The 18,021-nt window shown below is 49.7% G+C and overlaps 1 protein-coding gene across 1 annotated transcript; it reads right to left on the bottom strand.

The window, feature by feature from the left end:
* Positions 1 to 9,511: 9,511 nt before the first annotated feature.
* On the bottom strand, positions 9,512 to 13,421 carry FOXD3 (forkhead box D3). The gene has a single exon (XM_083448164.1). It carries the CDS (start codon positions 11,616 to 11,618, stop codon positions 10,275 to 10,277), a length of 1,344 nt encoding a protein of 447 aa, XP_083304290.1. The 5' UTR covers positions 11,619 to 13,421; the 3' UTR covers positions 9,512 to 10,274.
* Between the last annotated feature and the right edge of the window lie 4,600 nt (positions 13,422 to 18,021).

The raw sequence follows: 18,021 nt of genomic DNA, 5'->3' as shown, positions 1-18,021 counted from the left end.
AGGATTGCGGCTGCAGTCGACGCATCAAGTCGAAGGGTTCCAGGCTGCAGCCCCTGCTACACTCGGTTCTTAGGAAGCGAGGTCAGTTGAACTCGGTGGGTCTCTATCCTGGGCGTGCATGGGATTGCTAGCTTACTGCATTCATATCCCAACTTTTCTCCAGGGAGCTCGAGGTGGAGCACGGGAAAACTTTCTTGGCAGTAAGAATAGAACAATCTCCCTCGGGAGGTTGTGGACTCTCCTTCCTTGGAGGTTTTTAAGCAGAGACTGGATGGTTATCTGTTGAATGGTCATCTGGATGCTTTAGCTGAGATTCCTGCATTGCAGGGGGTTGGACTGAATGACCCTTGGGGTCCCTTCCAACTCTACAATTCTATGGTTCTTTGGTTCCCCAGCCTCCCCTCCTCATTTAATCCCCACACACCAACCCTGTGAGGTAGAGGCAGCAACTGGCACCCAATGAGCTTCATGGCTGTGCAGGGATTCAATTCAAACCCTGGTCTCCCAGGTGCTAGTCTGTGATGTTCTAACCACTTTCTCACAATGGCTCACTTCGTTAGTCATCAACCAATTAATTGAGGGAAGGGGACCCCAATGCAGTGGATAGAGCAGAAACTTTCCAAACAGGTTTAATACCTGGTAAGGTAAAGGTAAAGGACCCCTGACAGTTAAGTCCAGTCATGAACGACTCTGGGGTTGTGGCGCTCATCTCACTTTAGTGGCCAAGGGAGCCGACGTTTGTCCACAGACAGTTTTTCTGGGTCATGTGGCCAGCATGACTCGGCTGCTTCTGGCAAAACCAGAGCAGCGCACAGAAATACTGTTTACCTTCCCGCCAGAGCGGTACCTATTTATCTACCAGCACTCTGACATGCTTTCGAACTGCTATGTTGGCAGGAGCTGGGACCGAGCAATGGGAGCTCACCCCGTTGCGGGGATTCGAACCGCCGACCTTCCGATTGGCAAGCCCTAGGCTCAGTGGTTTAGACCACAGCACCACCCATGTCCCTTTAATACCTGGTACCTCCACTTAAAAGGATCAGGAAGGGAAAGGCTACTTGCCTGCCAGTCAGAGTCGACCAGGTTTCCACCAACTTGGGGCACTCCATCTGTTTTGGACCATAATTCCCATCGCCCGAGCTGGGTAGAAGGGAGGTGTACTTCAGAGCCAGAGCGTGAATGCTGGGCTAGATAGCAAATAGTCTGACCTGGTTGGATAGCTCAGTTGGTTAGAGTGTGGTACTCATAATGCCAGGGTTGCAGGTTCGATCCTTGTATGGAACAGCTGCATATTCCTGCATTGCAGGGGGGGTGGACTAGGTGATACTCATTCTGTTATATAAGGCAGCTTTCAAGGCAATCGATAGAGGGAAACATTTGCACATGAAGAAAAACAATAGTCCTGAAGGGGGGGGGGAAGTACATTCCATGTATATCACTTCATGGTTTGTGGCTGATACAGCTGACCAAAAGTGTGCAAAAGTGTGCCCTAAGTAAAAGAGGTTGGTGTAGCTCAGGGACCCAAGGATCAATGGGGCTTTGGATCAAGGGGACCCAAAATTATTGGTGCCCCACCCTTGAAAGCTCAGTTTGCAGTCTCTGTGTGATACCCCCTGCAGGAGCTTACCACCTATCATGGACGTCTATAATGGAAAGCAAATGGGTGTGGATAAGGTTGGAATGCAATCTTCCATTCAAGCCCTCGCTGCACCCACACCTCCAAAGCTGCAGCTAAACAAGCATAGTTCAAAGCACTATGATACCCTTACCTTCAGTAGTGGTTAAAACAGTCCTGTAAGGATGGTGAGTATTATTATTCCCCTTGTTGGAGAAGTCAGTAGGTTAGCTGGTCAGTTGTGAAGTCAAACACATGTGAAATCCAATGGGAAGAGAGAGGCAAGGGGAGTTGGAATGGAAAAGCAGTGGGTGGGATTGGGGTTAAGCACTCCTCTGCTGATTCTCTGCTCCAACCTCACCTCCCCAAAGCCACCTTTCATTCACAAACAGGGCTATCAGGTTCTTAAGCATGTTCTTAGGCCCTAAAGTAGGGGTAATAAACTCTTTTTGGCCCAAGTGCTGCATTTACCCCTGGTCCACCCACCCGCCACCTGCCATGTGTGGATGTGGCTAAAAATGGGTGGTCACTCCACATACGCATGTGCACACAGGCAGATAACCCCCCAAACACAGCTGATCCACTTCCATTCATCAAATGATTAATCTGATGAATGGGGAGGGTGACGATTTGTATCCCTATTAGGACTATTGGCTCAGCCTATCCCAAGGATTTACCTACCTTAATATTCTGTGGGGTTTTTTTTTGCTGCAGCCACTCAAATTGGTTGAGTATTGGGGCTTGCAATATTGCAGGTGCACATGTGCACATATTAATATATTTTTGAATATATTTAGCATAGGTGATAACTGCTTTAAACTAAATGCTTCTCTAAGCCTCTTGATAATTTCGCCGTCCCTTTCTGTACCTTTTCCAGCACTGCAATCGCCTTGTTGAGGTGGGACAACCAGATCTGTACAAAGTGTTCCAGATGTGGATGTGCCATCAATTTGCACAAGAGAATATCAGCACCGAGTTTTATTTTCCATCCCTTTCCCTAAAGATCCCTTGCATGGACTTTGCCTTTTTCATAGAGCCATGACCCAAATTGTTTCTTTCCTAATTAGTTCGTAGCTAGTTCAAACACTATCAATGTATATATGTGAAATTCATTAGGGTTTTTTGCCCCAGTGTGATCCACTTATACCCAGCTTAAGTTGACAATTCACCCAGTTTGGGGAAGATCTTTTTGCAGCCTTTCCTACCCCTTTTGGTTTTTCAGACATTCAGGTATAAAATCCCTCCACCTGCAACCTAAAGTGGTACAATCCAGGAAAGGTTTTTTCACTCGATTATTCAGATCGTATAGGCCAGGCTTTTAATATTTGGCAATACAAGCAAAAGATGTAACTTAACGGCTTGGGAAGAGGCTGGCTGTTGCTGTGGTAGACAGCATGTGCTCTGTGTGAATTATAAGGTCCAAGGTTCAGTCCCTGGCATCTTCAGGCACAGCTGAGACAGGCCCCTCCCTGCCTTCCCAGAAGGCTGAGCTAGATGGACCAATAGAGCCAGTGTGGCGTAATGGTTAGAGTGCTGGACTAGGACATGGGAAACCAGGGTTCAAATCCCTGCTCAGCCATGGAGTTCACTGGGTGATCTTGGGCTGGTCACCATCTCTTAGCCTAACCTACCTCACAGGGTTGTTGTGATGATGCAGTGGGAGGGGGGAACCATGTTACACCCCCTTGAGCTCTTTGGAAGAAAAAGGTGGTGTATAAATATAATAAACAAAACAAAACAAAAAAAAATAGCCTGACTCAATATGAGGCTGCATAGTACAGTAGCTTAGAAAAGGTGAGAGAGGTGGCTAAATGCCCTTTCCTTCTATGAATAGTGTGTTTCATTACAGTTAATGCTTTTTTTTTAATGGAATAGCTGCATAAAACTGAGAATAACAACAACAACAACAACAACAACAATTTATACCCCGCCCATCTGGCTGAGTTTCCCCAGCCACCTTGGGCGGCTCCCAATCGAGAGTTAAAAACAATACAGCATTAAATATTAAAAACTTCCCTAAACAGGGCTGCCTTTTTCTTTTAAAAATAGGATAGCTGCTTATTTCCTTCACATCTGAAGGGAGGGCGTTCCACAGGGCGGGCGCCACTACCGAGAAGGCCCTCTGCCTGGTTCCCTGTAACCTCACTTCTCGCAATGAGGGAACCGCCAGAAGGCCCTCGGCTCTGGATCTCAATGTCCGGGCTGAACGATGGGGGTGGAGATGCCCCTGTCCCAATTATTATTAGCAAGAACATGGTATTGATTCCCAACCCCCGACATGCACACACACACAATTCTATGGGTCTCTATATACAAATTCCTCCACACACCAGCTGCCCCCTGGGGATTAACCCTAGAGATGTAGGGCAGCAATGACATTTTGCTTTCCATATACAGTACCTACTAAGAGCTCAGGTGTGTGTTCTTGGGTGGCATGGACTCTATGAAAAGTGCCGTAGCTTTTCCCATCCATTTGTCCCAAAGTTTGTACAGGTGGGGGCAGCAATAGCCTCTTTCCAAAAATTCCAAGTCCTCCAAAGAAGCCTCATCCTAATGTCTCTTTGCTTCAGTTGCTGAACCACCAGGTAAGGTCTTTCAGCTTCAGCACGGGAGAATCCAAAAGGGAGAAATGACTAAGACACAATCCGTCACCAACTGTTGGCCCAGCCAAACCTCCCCCCCCCTACACACCATTCGTTATAATGTACAAAACCCTAAATTGCTTGGGAACAGGCTACCTGAAGGATTCCCTTCTCCTGATGAAGTCTCCCGACTTTTCGACAGGTAAACCCCATATTATTTAAACAGATGTTTTGCCAGTGAAGTGATGTGTTTTTCTTCAACGCTCTATGGTTAATCTGCATCCTTGCTATAATTGTTTTATTTAACTGGGTCTGACTTTACTGTGGGAGTTATTGGGATGTTGCTGACTTATTATCTGTTTGGATTTTATTGTTAGCGAAATGATTCTTCATGGAAAAGGGGGATATATGTAACAAAATAATAATAATAATAATAATAATAATAATAATAATAATAATAATAATGTAAAGGTACCCCTGCCCGTACGGGCCAGTCTTGCCAGACTCTAGGGTTGTGCGCTCATCTCACTCTATAGGCCGGGAGCCAGCACTGTCCGCAGACACTTCCGGGTCACGTGGCCAGCGTGACGAAGCAGCAGCTGGCGAGCCAGTGCAGCACACGGAACGCTGTTTACCTTCCCGCTGGTAAGCGGTCCCTATTTATCTACTTGCACCCGAGGGTGCTTTCGAACTGCTAGGTTGGCAGGCACTGGGACCGAATGACAGGAGCGCACCCCGCCGCGGGGATTCGAACCGCCGACCTTTCGATCAGCCTGTCCTAGGTGCTGAGGCTTTAACCCACAGTGCCACCCGCGTCCCTTTTTTAATAATAATAATAATAATAATAAAACAACTAAAAGGGTAGTGTTCAACTAAGTCTTACTCAGAGCAATCCCATTGAAATTAACGAACCTGCCTAAGTTAGGTCCATAAATTTCAATTGGTCTGATCTGAGTAAGACTTAGTTGAACACCACCCATTATCTTGTTACTTTGAAAATGCTCCAGAGGACAGAGTGTCATGTCTGGTTAAAACAGGCGTTTGTTTTAGTTGAACAGTTGGGTTTCTGGAGGATGGCAGAGAAGAGAAAATGGAAGGACAAGAAAATGAAAAATTCTGGTGTTCTGAGAATTTGGATCGTGGCATGGGCGTATCCAGGATTTTTGTTAAGGGGGCTGGCCTTTTGTTAGGGGGCTGGTGGCACTGCTGGAATTGGGAGGAAATTGCCTTCTCTTTTGCCGCCATAGTTCTGGGCAGGAAGGAAGGAGCAGGTCCTGGGAATGGGGTCCGAAACGTGACCAAGATACTACTATCTCTATCGCCCCCTACACCCGCGCTTACTATACTGCAGCAACCAACGAAAAGAGCAGAATTGGGTTGTTTCTGTTGTGACTACTACTCTTCCACAGCACTTTTTTTTGGGAGGGGGGGTGTACCAAGATGCATCTACTCACCTAACATTCCTTCCCCAATTCAAACCAGATGAAACACAAACACCCAGGTGTCTATCCTGAAAAATATGACGTCCCTCTTGACATTGACTGACGCTTCAGAAGGGTCAGAAGGCAAACGGGCATATATTCTGCGAAATCAATGCCTAGCATTCGAGATCGATTATCTGTTCCCCAGAATTCCCCTCCCGCCTTTCTCTCGCCTGCCTGTATATCCGAGCATCTGCCCGACTATATCCGCCTCCTCCCTTGTCTTGCGCATCTCCCCAGTTAAGCCGCGTAAGGATGACCATCTTTGAATGATCACAACGATAGTCATCTTCTCGTGGCTTTCCCTGGGATTCTCTCCCAGTTTAGCCCCTAAAATGAAAAGTTCTCTTCCTCCTCTTGCCATGATATGATGACGCCCCAACCCAAGATTCAAGGATAAAATGAGGCGCGCCTCTTTCTGTCCCAGTTTTCATTCAATGGGCCTGGAGGCTGGAAGGCAACGATCCAAGAGAGCAGGAGAACTCTGCGCACGACAAAAGCCCCCTAGAGGTGTCACTCTGCCACTACAAGGCTGTCATCCTTCCAGAGTCCAGCTTCACCTGCCTGCCTCTTCTTCGGACTTTTTCTCCCCGGATTCCTGGCGCTAACATCAATGGCCGCCCTCTTCCCTTCCTTCTCTGTCTCTCTCTCACCACAGCTCCTTATGCCTAACAGTAATAATTCCAAATGCGCTTTTTGTGCCTTCAGCACAGGCACCAGCCATTGGGGGGGGGGTTAGGTTTGCGAATGCAAATGCCTAGCTCTTAACTATTCCCAGCAGCTTGGACACAACCTAACGCCGTGGAGAAGGATTCAGTTTAACTCAAAGGATCCACCTCTGAGCAGGTCAGAGAGCAGGGATCCCCTTAAGAAGGAGAAGCGCCTCGATCTGGATCCCCGATCCTTCCTGCTCAGATCAAGGAGCTGCTCTGATACACGCAGAAGGAGAAAAACAGAGAGAATACTATAATTCCTGTTGAAACTGGAAATTCCCCTAACTCTACACCTTGGTCCCTGTTACCCAAGCGGCAATGTCGTTCCAGATTATCATGCCCTATATATTCTCTTGCACGCTACGAGACAAAAAAACAGGTCCAAGCAGAAAAGTCTCGAGGTTTTCCTCTCCACCCCCCCCCCTCCTTTCTGTCAAGCGGAGCCAATTGGGCAGAAAGTTGACGGCTCTCTTTCCCCTGCCCTCCCTCCTTCTCTTCTACCTCCAGATGATGCCCGGGGACGCCTTTGGGTGTGTTGCGTGGACCTTATTCCACTTCAAACCAAAAGGCTTCTGGTGACCCTCAGTACACACACACACACACACACACACCCTCCCTCCCCTCCGCAAGGGCCGCGAGGTATTGGAGCTATGCGCGGAAATATGAAGGGAGTAATTTTATAAGTAACAAAGGATCAGGGCTGGAATGAGCCCTCTGTTATCCAATGTCATGGCGAAGGCCTGGCTCAGCAGCAACGGCGAGCCGGGCTGTGAATTCAAGAAGAGCCCCCTTCCTCTTTTCCCAGGGGTATCAGCTAAATATAGACCGGGGTTTTGCACAACCCACGGACCATTTGCTGTTTGTGTAAAAACCGATTAGCCAGACACAACTGTGAAACAACTTGTGACTTTTATAGCGGCAGCAGGAGGAGAGGCAGCAGCGCACCGAGCAAGTTAAATCCGTTTCTCTGGCCTTGGAAGAAAAAATAAATAAAAGGAAAAGAGAGAGAGAGAGAGAAGCAGAGAGATTTTTTAAAAGCGAAGAGACAGACAGAGAGAGAGAGATTGGTAAACGGGGGCAGAAGGGGGCGAAAATGGGAGGCCACGGCGGCCCGACGGGGGGGGGACGGGGGACGGGACACACACACACACCCGGTGCTTCCATGTAGGGACCTGCTTGAAAAAGCGGCTGATACCTAATCGCCCGCTTGGATGAGCTGCCTGTTTGCCTCGGAGTGTCAAATGATTAGCAGGTCCTTATTTATAAAGTTCAAGCACTCGCTCTCCGCCTCCTCCCCGCCGCCCCCCCGTCACCAGGCAGCTTACTTTATTTTCGTCCACATATCCCGAGGTCTAAATGTTTACTTAGGGTGGAATAATATTTATGGTTTATCTGGAAAACAAATTGTGCACCAGGCAAGGACAGCGGCCCTCCTTAAAGGCGCATCCAGGCCAGTATCCAGCCTCTTGCCTGCGCTAAAGGAAACTGAGCAAGGCCCGTTCCTGACCAGGGACAGAGCAGAACGAAATCCTTGCCTTCCCTCAACTGACAAAGCGCATGTTTTGTTCCAAAGAGAGAGGGGTCATTTGCACTTCCACTGCCATGTATATATATATATAATACATAGAGATATCAGATAGATACCCGCGCGCGCGCCATACCCATATTTCCTACCCTTTGAAGCTTTCGGTTGTCTCCTTTCTTTCAGAATGCAAACAAATTCGCTCCAAAATGGTTATATCACGCCATAGGGTGGGATCGACATTCTCAGAAAGTCAAGGAGAAAGGCGCCCATTGAGTCAAATGGCTCCCCTCTCCACCTCCTCGCCAGGCCCTTCGGTGACTTAAAATATGACCCCAAATATCCCCATTTCTGAAGCCACAGATCTCTATCTACAAGGCTACTGATATATAGGAATAGCTATAGAGACGTCTTTACCCGATCGGACACAGCAAAAAGGCACGATTTCCTGCTTCAATACATTTTTTTTTCCTCGTCGATGATCGGTTTGTAACGCACACCTTCTTTTTTCCATCGCGCCGCAACCTCACCGCGACGCTCCTTGTTAAAAGAGGAGCTTTCATTCACAAAGGTGGGTGATTCTGGGTTGTGCCCTATACCTTTGTTTCTATTTCAGGAAGGGGAAAAAAACAAAAACAAAAACCGTTCCAAGCCTTCAGTTCGAAAACCTGGAGTTAAACCCCAGTATTCCCAGACATCGCACAAAGCGACCCACACCTTCAGAGTCGAGCAGGTGAGAAGCCTGGCGCCTTTTCCTCTGCTGTAAAAGCGGGAGGAAATAGAATAGAATAGAATAGATTCTTTATTGTCATTACACAAGTGCAACATTGCACAAGTGCAACGAAATTGGATGCCATCCCTTAAAAACAACAAAAGCAAAACAACAACAACAACCAAACAAACTCAGACCAAGTAAAAATAATAAAAACAAAACAAAACGCTAAGGGAGAGCACTAAGCCGCAGCGTCTATGCGCGCCGCCATCTTGAAATGCATTATTTGGGTAAGGAAAAGGAAACTTGGCGGAGAATTAAAGTTATCCGGTTATTGGATGAGAATGGAAAACTTAATTTAATTTTTGTTAATGCTGATTCCGCATTTAATTCGATTTCCTCTCCTATAGCTTTGTGGGGGGAGGGGGGTGTTGTCCTTTTACCACCACCACCGAGAAACAATTTGGCCTCAGCGAACAACCCTGGTCCAGCTTGCTTTATTAACGAAGGCATTTTCAGTAACCTGAGACCTTAAAATCTGTAAATAAGATCCTTTGCGAAATTAAAACTCGCGCTGCGTAATTTTGCAGGTATTTAAACGGGAAGTTGTCTTTATATGTTTTCCATCATCATCATCATTATTTAAAAAATGTTAAGGGCGATATTTTTCGTGGAGTCTGTGATAGCTACCCTTCGCCTATTCCGTTTTAAGGCATCGGAATGCCCACCTTTGCGGGGAAGCGAATCCCAGCGATTTAAACTGAATCTTCTCCCACCTGAGGGCCTCGACTTCCTACCTGAAGCCGCGAAATTGTTTTTCCACGGCATCCCCTCTGCCTCGAGTGATTTCACACGCTCCCATCAGTAGGAAGTCAACAACCAAAAGCACCGTTTTAAAAATTTATTTACAAAGCTGTGTACAACACGAAGGGATAACATTTAGAATACATATATTCATTCATATATAAACAGACTTCTATAATAGAACGATAGGGGAATCCCCCTATTTCATTTTTTGCTCGATTTCTTTTTGTTCTTTTCTTTTCCTCCTATCCAAAATCAAAATGCCTCCCCTCATTATTCAGGTGTGTGTTCGGGCTTATTTTTCCCCTGCCGAAGGAAACGACCGAGGAGAATAAGAACCTTCAACAAAAGTGAAAGTTCGGGGCTCCCAATCCTTTGCTTGCGCGCGCGTGTTTCCTTTATTTCCCTCCCAAATGTGGCTCCTTTTAAAAAAATAAAAACCGCAAAAGGGAAGACAGTCTTTTGCCTCCCGCTTTCGCCCGAATACAAATATGTACAAATACTTTGCCGTGGGTTTTTTGAGCGTTAGGCTTTTTTTTTACCTGCACAGACAGACACAGCATTCCTTTTTGTACGTGTGAGCGGGAGCGCGAGAGTTTTTAAGCGCTGGAGAAGCGTCCGTGCAACGGTTCGGCCTCCAAGAGGGCGCCGTCCAGGAACCAGCGACTGGAGTCCCAAGAAGTCCGCGGTCTTTGCCGCGTTCCGTTCTTCGTCGGAGTCTCTGCTCTCTCCGGAGACGTCGGGTAGAAAATCTTTACGGCCGTTTCTTATTATAAAAAAACCCAAGAGCCGCCCTAAGCGCAGGAGCGCGAGAGGGGAAGCATCCCGCGGGGGCCCCGTCGAGCCTACTGCGCCGGCCACTTCGCCTGCACCGGCGCGGCAGAGGCGGCGGGCTGCAAGAACTGTCCCGAGATAATGTTCGTGGGCACGCTGAGGATAGGCGCGATGGCCGCCGTGCTCCGCGCCAGCGAGAGCGGCTGGTGCGCCAGGAGGCCCGACTGGACGGTGACCGGCGGCCGCAGGAAAGTCTGCGCGCTGGCGGCCGACGACGTAGCGGCCGGCCCGCCGACGCAGCCGATGATGTTCTCGATGCTGAACGACGGCCGACTGCTGGGCTCGGCTTTCACCCCCGACGAGGCGGCGGCGGCGGCTGCGGCGGCGGCTGCAGCGGCTGCGGCTGCGGATCCGGCGGCGCTGAGTCCGCTGAGCTGGATCTGCAGGCTGGGGCTGAGCTGGGAGTTGAAGGCTTTTCGGCTGAGCTCGCTGGACGGCAGCAGCGGCACAGCGGGAGGCAGCATGGGCCCGACGGGGGGGATGTAGGGGTACTGCAGGGCGGCGGCCGGGTGCGGGTAGGCGCCGTGGGGCAGGCCGTAGGCTCTGCCGTAGGGCCCGGCGGCGGCGGCCGAGGCGGCGGCGGCGGCCAGGCTGTAGGCGCCGAAGCTGTGCATCATGAGCGCCGTCTGTTCGCGCAGCTGCTCCTGCTGGTGGCGCTTGAAGCGCTTCCTCCGGCGCAGGAAGGAGCCGTTGTCGAACATGTCCTCGGACTGCGGGTCCAGCGTCCAGTAGTTGCCCTTGCCCGGGTTGCCCGGCTCGCGGGGGATCTTGACGAAGCAGTCGTTGAGCGACAGGTTGTGGCGGATGGAGTTCTGCCAGGCGGGGAACTTCTCCCGGTAGTAGGGGAAGCGGTTGCTGATGAACTCGCAGATGCCGCTCAGCGTCAGCTTCTTCTGCGGGCTCTGCAGGATGGCCATGGTGATGAGGGCGATGTACGAGTACGGAGGCTTCACCAAGCTGCTCTTGGGCTTGCCGCCGCTGGAGGCAGCAGCAGCAGCGGCCGCCGCGGCCCCCGACGGCGCTCCCCCCGACGGCGCTCCCTCCTCGCCGGCCAGCTTCTCCTCGACGGGGCTGCCGCCGTTGCTGCTGCCGCTGGTCGCCGTCTCCGCTGCCTCTTTGGCCAGCAGCAGCTCTGCAGCGGCCGCCTCGTCGAGGGCCAGCTGGACTGGCAAGCCCGACGACGCGGCCAGTGCGCTGGGGCTGCAGCCGGCCTCGCCGTCGCTGGCCCCTCCGCCGCAGCCTCTCTCCTCCATGCCGTCGTCTCCCTCGCCCACCACGTCGATGTCCACATCTTCGGCCGTCAGCACCGCCTGGCCGGACATGTCGCTGGAGCTCAGGCTGCCGGACAGGGTCATCACCGCTGGCGGGAGGGTGGCGGGAGACGGAGAGCGGGGATTAATAATAATAATATCGCGGGTAATACTACTACTATTTTTTTTAAAAAGAAACAAAACAAAACGAGGAAGGGTGGGGGCCAGCCAGGCGCCCGGGAGCCAATCCAGTCCCCCTCCTTCGAAGATCCGTCTCCAACAGGTAGCGGAGCTGGCAGAGGAAGAGGCTCCCCCCTCCCTCCTGCTCCTCCCCCCCCTTCTTCCTCCTCCTCTTCTTCCTCCTCCTCTAGCTGCCGGCCTCGGCGCCTTCTTCTCCCCGGGCAGGCATCTGGGAACAGCTCCAAGTCCTCTCGGAGCGATCTCTCAGCCGGGTCTCCCTCTTTCTCTCCGATCAGGGATCAGGATAGTGCTGGTAGCAGCGGCGGCGGCGAGGGACTCCCCCACCAGCCCCTCCGTAAAGGACAGCGACGGAAGCAGCGACGGGGCGGCGGCGAGGAAGAGGAGGAGGCGAGGACGGTGGGGAGGGGGGGCGTCGGGTGGGAGGGGGAGGAGGAAGGCGGCTGAAGCTGCTCTCCGCTCCAACTCCTCGCCTGGCTCCTCTTCCGGGCTGGGATCACTTCAGGGGTTCTTCCTCGTCGGGGAATCGTCTCTGCAGGCGGCAGGAGAGCGCGCATCGGAGCGCCCGAGCGGCGAGGCTGTCCCCGGCCGGAGGGATCGCGCGATCTGCTGCTGCTGCTGCTGCTCGCAAGTCATCGGAAGTGCCGCCGGCGCTGCAGGTTAGATCCCTGTCGAGCCGCTCTCCCCATCGCGGGGCTGGGAAGCTCCAGCCACGGCTCCAGGCTTTGCCTATAACCCCCCTACTTCTCAATAGACACCTCCTTTCCTCTCCACCTCTCTCTTCTCTTTTTAGGATCTTTCGCCCTCTCTCTTTCCTGCCCTCTCCCTCCTTCTTTTCTTGCCCCCTCCCTCTAAAGGTTTAGGCTGGTGGTGTTGCGGGGGGGGGGGAGGTGGTGTCTTTGCAGCCAAGAGAGAGAGGGAAGGAAGGAGGGCGGGGGAAGCGACGGGCGTGAGGAGGAACTCGTTGGCCACTTTGAAAGTCCCTTTTGAAAAAGGCTCGCCTGATAGATTACTTTTCCCGTGCAAGATATACTAGGAGGCGGGGCCACGTGGTTCCCTGACGTCAGCGCAGCCCCGCTGGCAAGCCAGGCAAAACTCAAGTTGTTGCGCGGAATTGTCAACAAAGGGACAACAGCGGCTCTCGCGCCCCCTTGATCGCAGCCGAGTTATCAGTGCAGACCCTTCAGGGAGGCTCTGGGGGTGGCGGGGTGAGGAGAGAGAGAGAGAGAGAGAGAGAGAAAGAAAGAAAGAAAGAAAGAAAGAAAGAAAGAAAGAAAGAAAGAAAGAAAGAGAAGCACCTTTGCCACGTGAAAAACATACAGAGACCCTCACAAGCCCCCTCTTCGCTCTGCCTTCATTTTAACAATCTCGTCCGGCAACTTTCTTCTGTTGGGAACGAAAGGAGCGCTCAAATTATTCCATCTACGCATCTATCAATAGAATAAAAAATCAAAAGGCAGAAATTTTGCGAAAGGCGGAGGAGTTGCTCTTTTTAAAAACTCCATGCTCTTTCTGTCAAAGTAAATAAGATAATGTCAGATAACAAAAGAGGGGAAGGACTCTTCAGCTGTGCTAAACGAGCCGGGATCAAATTCTGAAGGGATCATCGCCAGGACCAAGGACCAGCCCCTGGTTTATTAATTTATTTTAATTTATTTTGAGCGCACGCACACACACACCCCAACAGCCACCACTAGAACTACTTTTGGTCTGTGAAAATCACACCCCCACCATTGTTTTTGTTTTTTCTTCCCTTCCTCCCCCAGCTTCCCAAACAACGGCAGCATCTGCTGGGAGCCGAAGATAAGAAAATAGCTATTGATTAATCTATTAGGTCAGTTGCAGAGAAGGAATAAAACAAAAAAAAGACGTAAAATAACAACAACAACAAACAGAGAAACAAAAACAAAAACCCGCACCACAAAAGAAAAAAAAAGAGAAAATGTAAATGCAGAAATCTTTAGCTTTGTTGTGACTGGTATTATTTTGCCGAGGTGCTAACGAAGTAGAAAGGACGGCGCCTTAGCATATGCAAAAGTAGGAAATGGGGCAGGCGGGGGGGGGGAAGCTGTGTGCGAATGAAAAAGCTCCATTCAGCTCCGATCAAGGTGGGGTTTCTTCCAAGGAAGCAGAAAAGCTGGGGGGGGGGGAGGGAGAGGAGGGAGTCGTCAAAGTTTGTTGCAAATTCCTATTTCCTTTTCTTGTGTCAGCGATGTCAATGGAGAGCAATAACTTCGGGTTTAGGTAGGAAACAGCCCGCTCCGTGGGTGGCTTTGTTTTGTGTTTGTTCATCCTGTGTATTGTTGCAATAATCGCCTGTGATTTGGGAGGCGATGTGGATAACAAACACCAACAACCGTCACAAAAAAGGGGAATTGGATGATGGGGGAAAGGACAGCCTTCAAACAGTTCCAAATAAACCAGAAGGCGATATACAGACACAGATTTAATTTAGATACACGATAGATAGATAGATAGATAGATAGATGATAGATAGATAGATAGATAGATAGATAGATATAGATAGATAGATATAGATATAGATAGATGATAGATAGATAGATGATAGATAACTATAGCTATTTAGTTATAGCTATATACATATTGTATATGAATATATACAAAATGTATATGAATATTATTTTGCAGACAAACCAAACGATTTCCACCCCAGCAATATTCATACATACATATACATATGTATGGGTTTATATAACTCAGTGGCGTTACTTCTTCCAGCGCAGTATCTGTCATCCAGGTTAGCCTATAAAATGTGGGTCAGACTTTGTAAGGACACGGGGAAGCTGCTACGGTGAGGGTGACGCGCTGCGGAACTAAACTGGGGAATAAAGAAATCGAGGGGCGAATATTACACGCGTGGCACTGGGAAAATACAAGATTGATTTATTCCGTCCTCCCTCCTCCACCAAACCCAAAGAAACCGGGGAGGGGAGAGTGGGGGGGGGGGAGCCATAGGAGTAAATCTAATTTTCGGTGCGTATGTTGCCTCTGAATTGTTTGTTCACACGAGAGGGGATAGGCGTTCGCTGTTTCACTATTCGGGAAACTGGGGCAATCCGAAGTTTTCGAAACTGCTGAGCCCTTGTCTTGCGGGGAGGTGGGGCTGCTCCTCGGCCGCCTAGAAGGGGTCTCTCTCTCTCTCTCTCTCTCTCTCTCTCTCTCTTTCAGCGTAACTTGATCTGCTAAATGAACACGAAGGTAAAAAGAAGCCGAGCTGCAGGGCATAGCTGTCAACGTTTCCCCCCTTTTTTAAAAAGGGAAATCCCCTTATTCCGAATAAGATTCCTCGCAAGAAAAGGGAAAATTTGACAGCTATGCTGCAGGGTTCTTCAGAAAAGATTGTTTGCGTCTGGGTTTATTTTATTATTATTATTGTTTCCCCCCCGCAAATCGCTCCCCTCCCCCCAATTTCTGTAAAGAAAAGGATTTAAAAGAAACTCCTCTGAAATAAGCCACAAGCCCTCATCACGTGCTTTTAGGTCTTCTTTTTAATAAAGAGAACTCAAGTACGAACTTGCTCTCTGGGTCGCGGTGGGGAAACGGACTGGACGTTAGTGTATTTCTAAGTATCGATCAAAAACAGTGGAGAAATGTTAACTTTTCGCTGAGGTGCTGATCAGGGCGGCGAGGTAATGAGATGCTTGCTTGGGGAAAATCCATAAAGGGGGGGGCGGGTGCGTGAAAATCCGCCGTGCTTCGCCCAATTCCGCATATCCCTTTTCTTTTGGTGAGGATGACAGTCGTTTCTATTGATTTCCGTTTGTGTGTGTGTGTGTTTTTTAAAAAATATTTCCTTCAAATGATCCCAGTTTTAATGTTGTCAACCCGGTCCATAAACTCTTCCTTGTTTCTGCGAGGAATTGGAGTTAGCCCGTTTATTTTATAGCATCTGCGATCCACACAACAGGATTCCTTTTAAAGAAAGGAATAATGAACTCCTAAGTAGCATCTCCTCCTCCTCCTCCTCCTTCTTCTTTCTGGGGTCTTTAAAATAAAAGTTGTCCCTTTGGCTGAGCTCTGGCCAGAGTCTGGATGACCTCTCTGAGCTGGAGATCTCCGAGAGAGATCCTCTCTTCCCGAAATCTCTCAGGGAAATGTAAACCGGGAGGGAGACTGGAACAAAACAAAATGCGCCCTGACCCACGCTAAAAGCCTCGCTTTCATTTGTTGCGCTTTTTTCCCTTTCGACACAATAAAAGTCAAATTAATTGATTCATACCATTAATTACGGTGCTTAGCGTGAAAAGAAACGTTTCCCCTCGATTAGAGATCTATTGTGCTAATCTCTTGTTCAATCAGTGTTACCATCTGATGCGGGGGGGAGAGAAGGCGCAGAGAGGAGGAGAAGGAGCGGGGGAGGGAAGAAAAGAAAAGATAAACCCCCCTTTTGGACAGAAAGTTTGGGTCTCCCTTTGGCGTTGAAGGGAGCTCTGAGCGGGAAGGCTGGCCGCTGTCGTCCCAATCTCTTTTTGCCATTCATTTCCATCAAATGACTGTGGGGTTTGCCGGGGGGGGGGGGGGAGGCGGAGTGGAAAGGATTTGTCATCCGGACTACGGGTCACTCTGAATATGGTGGCCACGTTGGGGGCTGTCTTGCCCTCCTTGTCCAGCACGACAATACAATAAAATAAAATAAATGGAGGGAAAATGAAAAGCGTTGCTTTAGAAAGCACAACCCTAAAACAGCACCCCACCCCCGCTACCCCAATAAGGCTGCGTCCAAATATATTGGGTGGAGTGGGTGGAAAAGGGTGATATGGTGAGGAGGGGGTGGGTTGAGGTGTGTGGGGAGGGTAGCAGAGAAAAAGGAAGGTCACCGTCGAGAAAGCGCCTCTGCAACGGGCCAGTCCATCTGACAGTGCTCGGGTGTTAAGTAAATCCTGGTTTAAGCCTAATTGAAGTTTGCTCTTAAAACCCACACGTCTTCAATCATCAGCGCTAAGCTGAGCTGGGATGTCGGGCGGGCAGGAGGGGGCGAGAGCCAGGGAGGGAGTGGCGGGGGTGGGGAGAGAAACCCTTTTATAATAATAAGCAAACTTTCACAGGAGGTGTGTGGGGAGGGTACCGAGAGGCGCCCAATTTGGAAGAGTTTAGGGTGACTGCCCCAGCCCCTCTATCTATCTATCTATCTATCTATCTATCTATCTATCTATCTATCATCTATCTATCTATCTATCTATATCATCTACCATATATATTGCAGTTAGGTGAAGAAGAGCTGTTGACCTTACTTGAGCTACCAGAAGTAGAAGAGGTTGTGTGCATGTGATATATACGCACACAAAAGATTTAGCAACGAGAGGCAAGGAAACTGTACAGCCTAGATCGATAAGGAGTCAGATAGAGACATAAGCAGCATCAAAGCCGGGAGCCGAGGTTGCGGGTGGGGTGGGGGGGGGTGGAGAAGAGAGAGGAGCAACTTATGATGGAGAGGAGAAATTAATTCCCGTCCCCTTCGCTTCTAATGCGACCAAAGCGAGAGAGTATCTGGCCGGGGAAGCGAGTTGAAGATGAATCCCGAGACCAGGTGGGACAGGAGGTGGCGGGGGGGGGGGCGGCTAGAGCGAATCGCAGCGCTGGACTCAGATCCTCTCTCTAATCTTTTTAAGGGAAAGGAGGGACCCAAGGTGTCCTCTTTCCTCTCCTTAACCCAATTACTTCCATTAATTAGGTATATACATCCCTGACCTGCATTATCGGGTGGCTGGTGGGGTTTGTAAGTAGGATGTACCTACTGGGCTTTTAAAAATAAAGGCAAGGAAAACAGAAGAGGGGGATACTTTAAAATAAAATGGACACATATTTCCATTTGTTTCCAAAGAAGCATGTCGACCAATCGGAGATGCGGGGGAAATTGAGAGTAGAAATTGGAAAGGACCAGACGTTCTGTTCTGGGCTGAAATCTTTGGTGGCTGCGTCGGAAGTGGCCCGGACTTGGAGCGCGGGAGGCGGCGGGGAATCGCCTCTTGTGAACCCCCTTGGCCTGTGTTTTTGACGCCACTTTCCCGAGGTTTCCTGCAAGGCCGGAGCGGGCTGGGAGAGGAGGTGATGGAGGCGCCCCTAGAAAGCGCCGTCTGGATCCAAGCGAGGCTCCTCCAGCCACCTCTCCCTGCAGCCACAACCTGGTGTGGCCCCAACCATAAGCAGGTTTTAGAACAAAAGGGAACACCACTTTCATCTCAACACCTCTCTCTCTCTTTCATTCATTCATAGATGATAGATAGATAAGGTTCCATAGAAGCAAGATAATAATAATATTAATAATAAAAGCAAATTCACGAAAAAGCAA

The sequence above is a fragment of the Podarcis tiliguerta genome (assembly GCF_965153285.1).
Source record: "Podarcis tiliguerta genome assembly, chromosome: 6".
Classification (NCBI taxonomy): Eukaryota; Metazoa; Chordata; class Lepidosauria; order Squamata; family Lacertidae; genus Podarcis; species Podarcis tiliguerta.
The sequence above is the reverse complement of the archived record's forward strand: the minus strand, read 5'-3'. Positions and strand labels throughout refer to the sequence as shown.

What these genes read in the sequence shown, in the direction of transcription:
- FOXD3 (XM_083448164.1), bottom strand. Translation starts at nt 11,618, where the DNA reads ATGACCCTGTCCGGCAGCCTGAGCTCCAGCGACATGTCCGGCCAGGCG.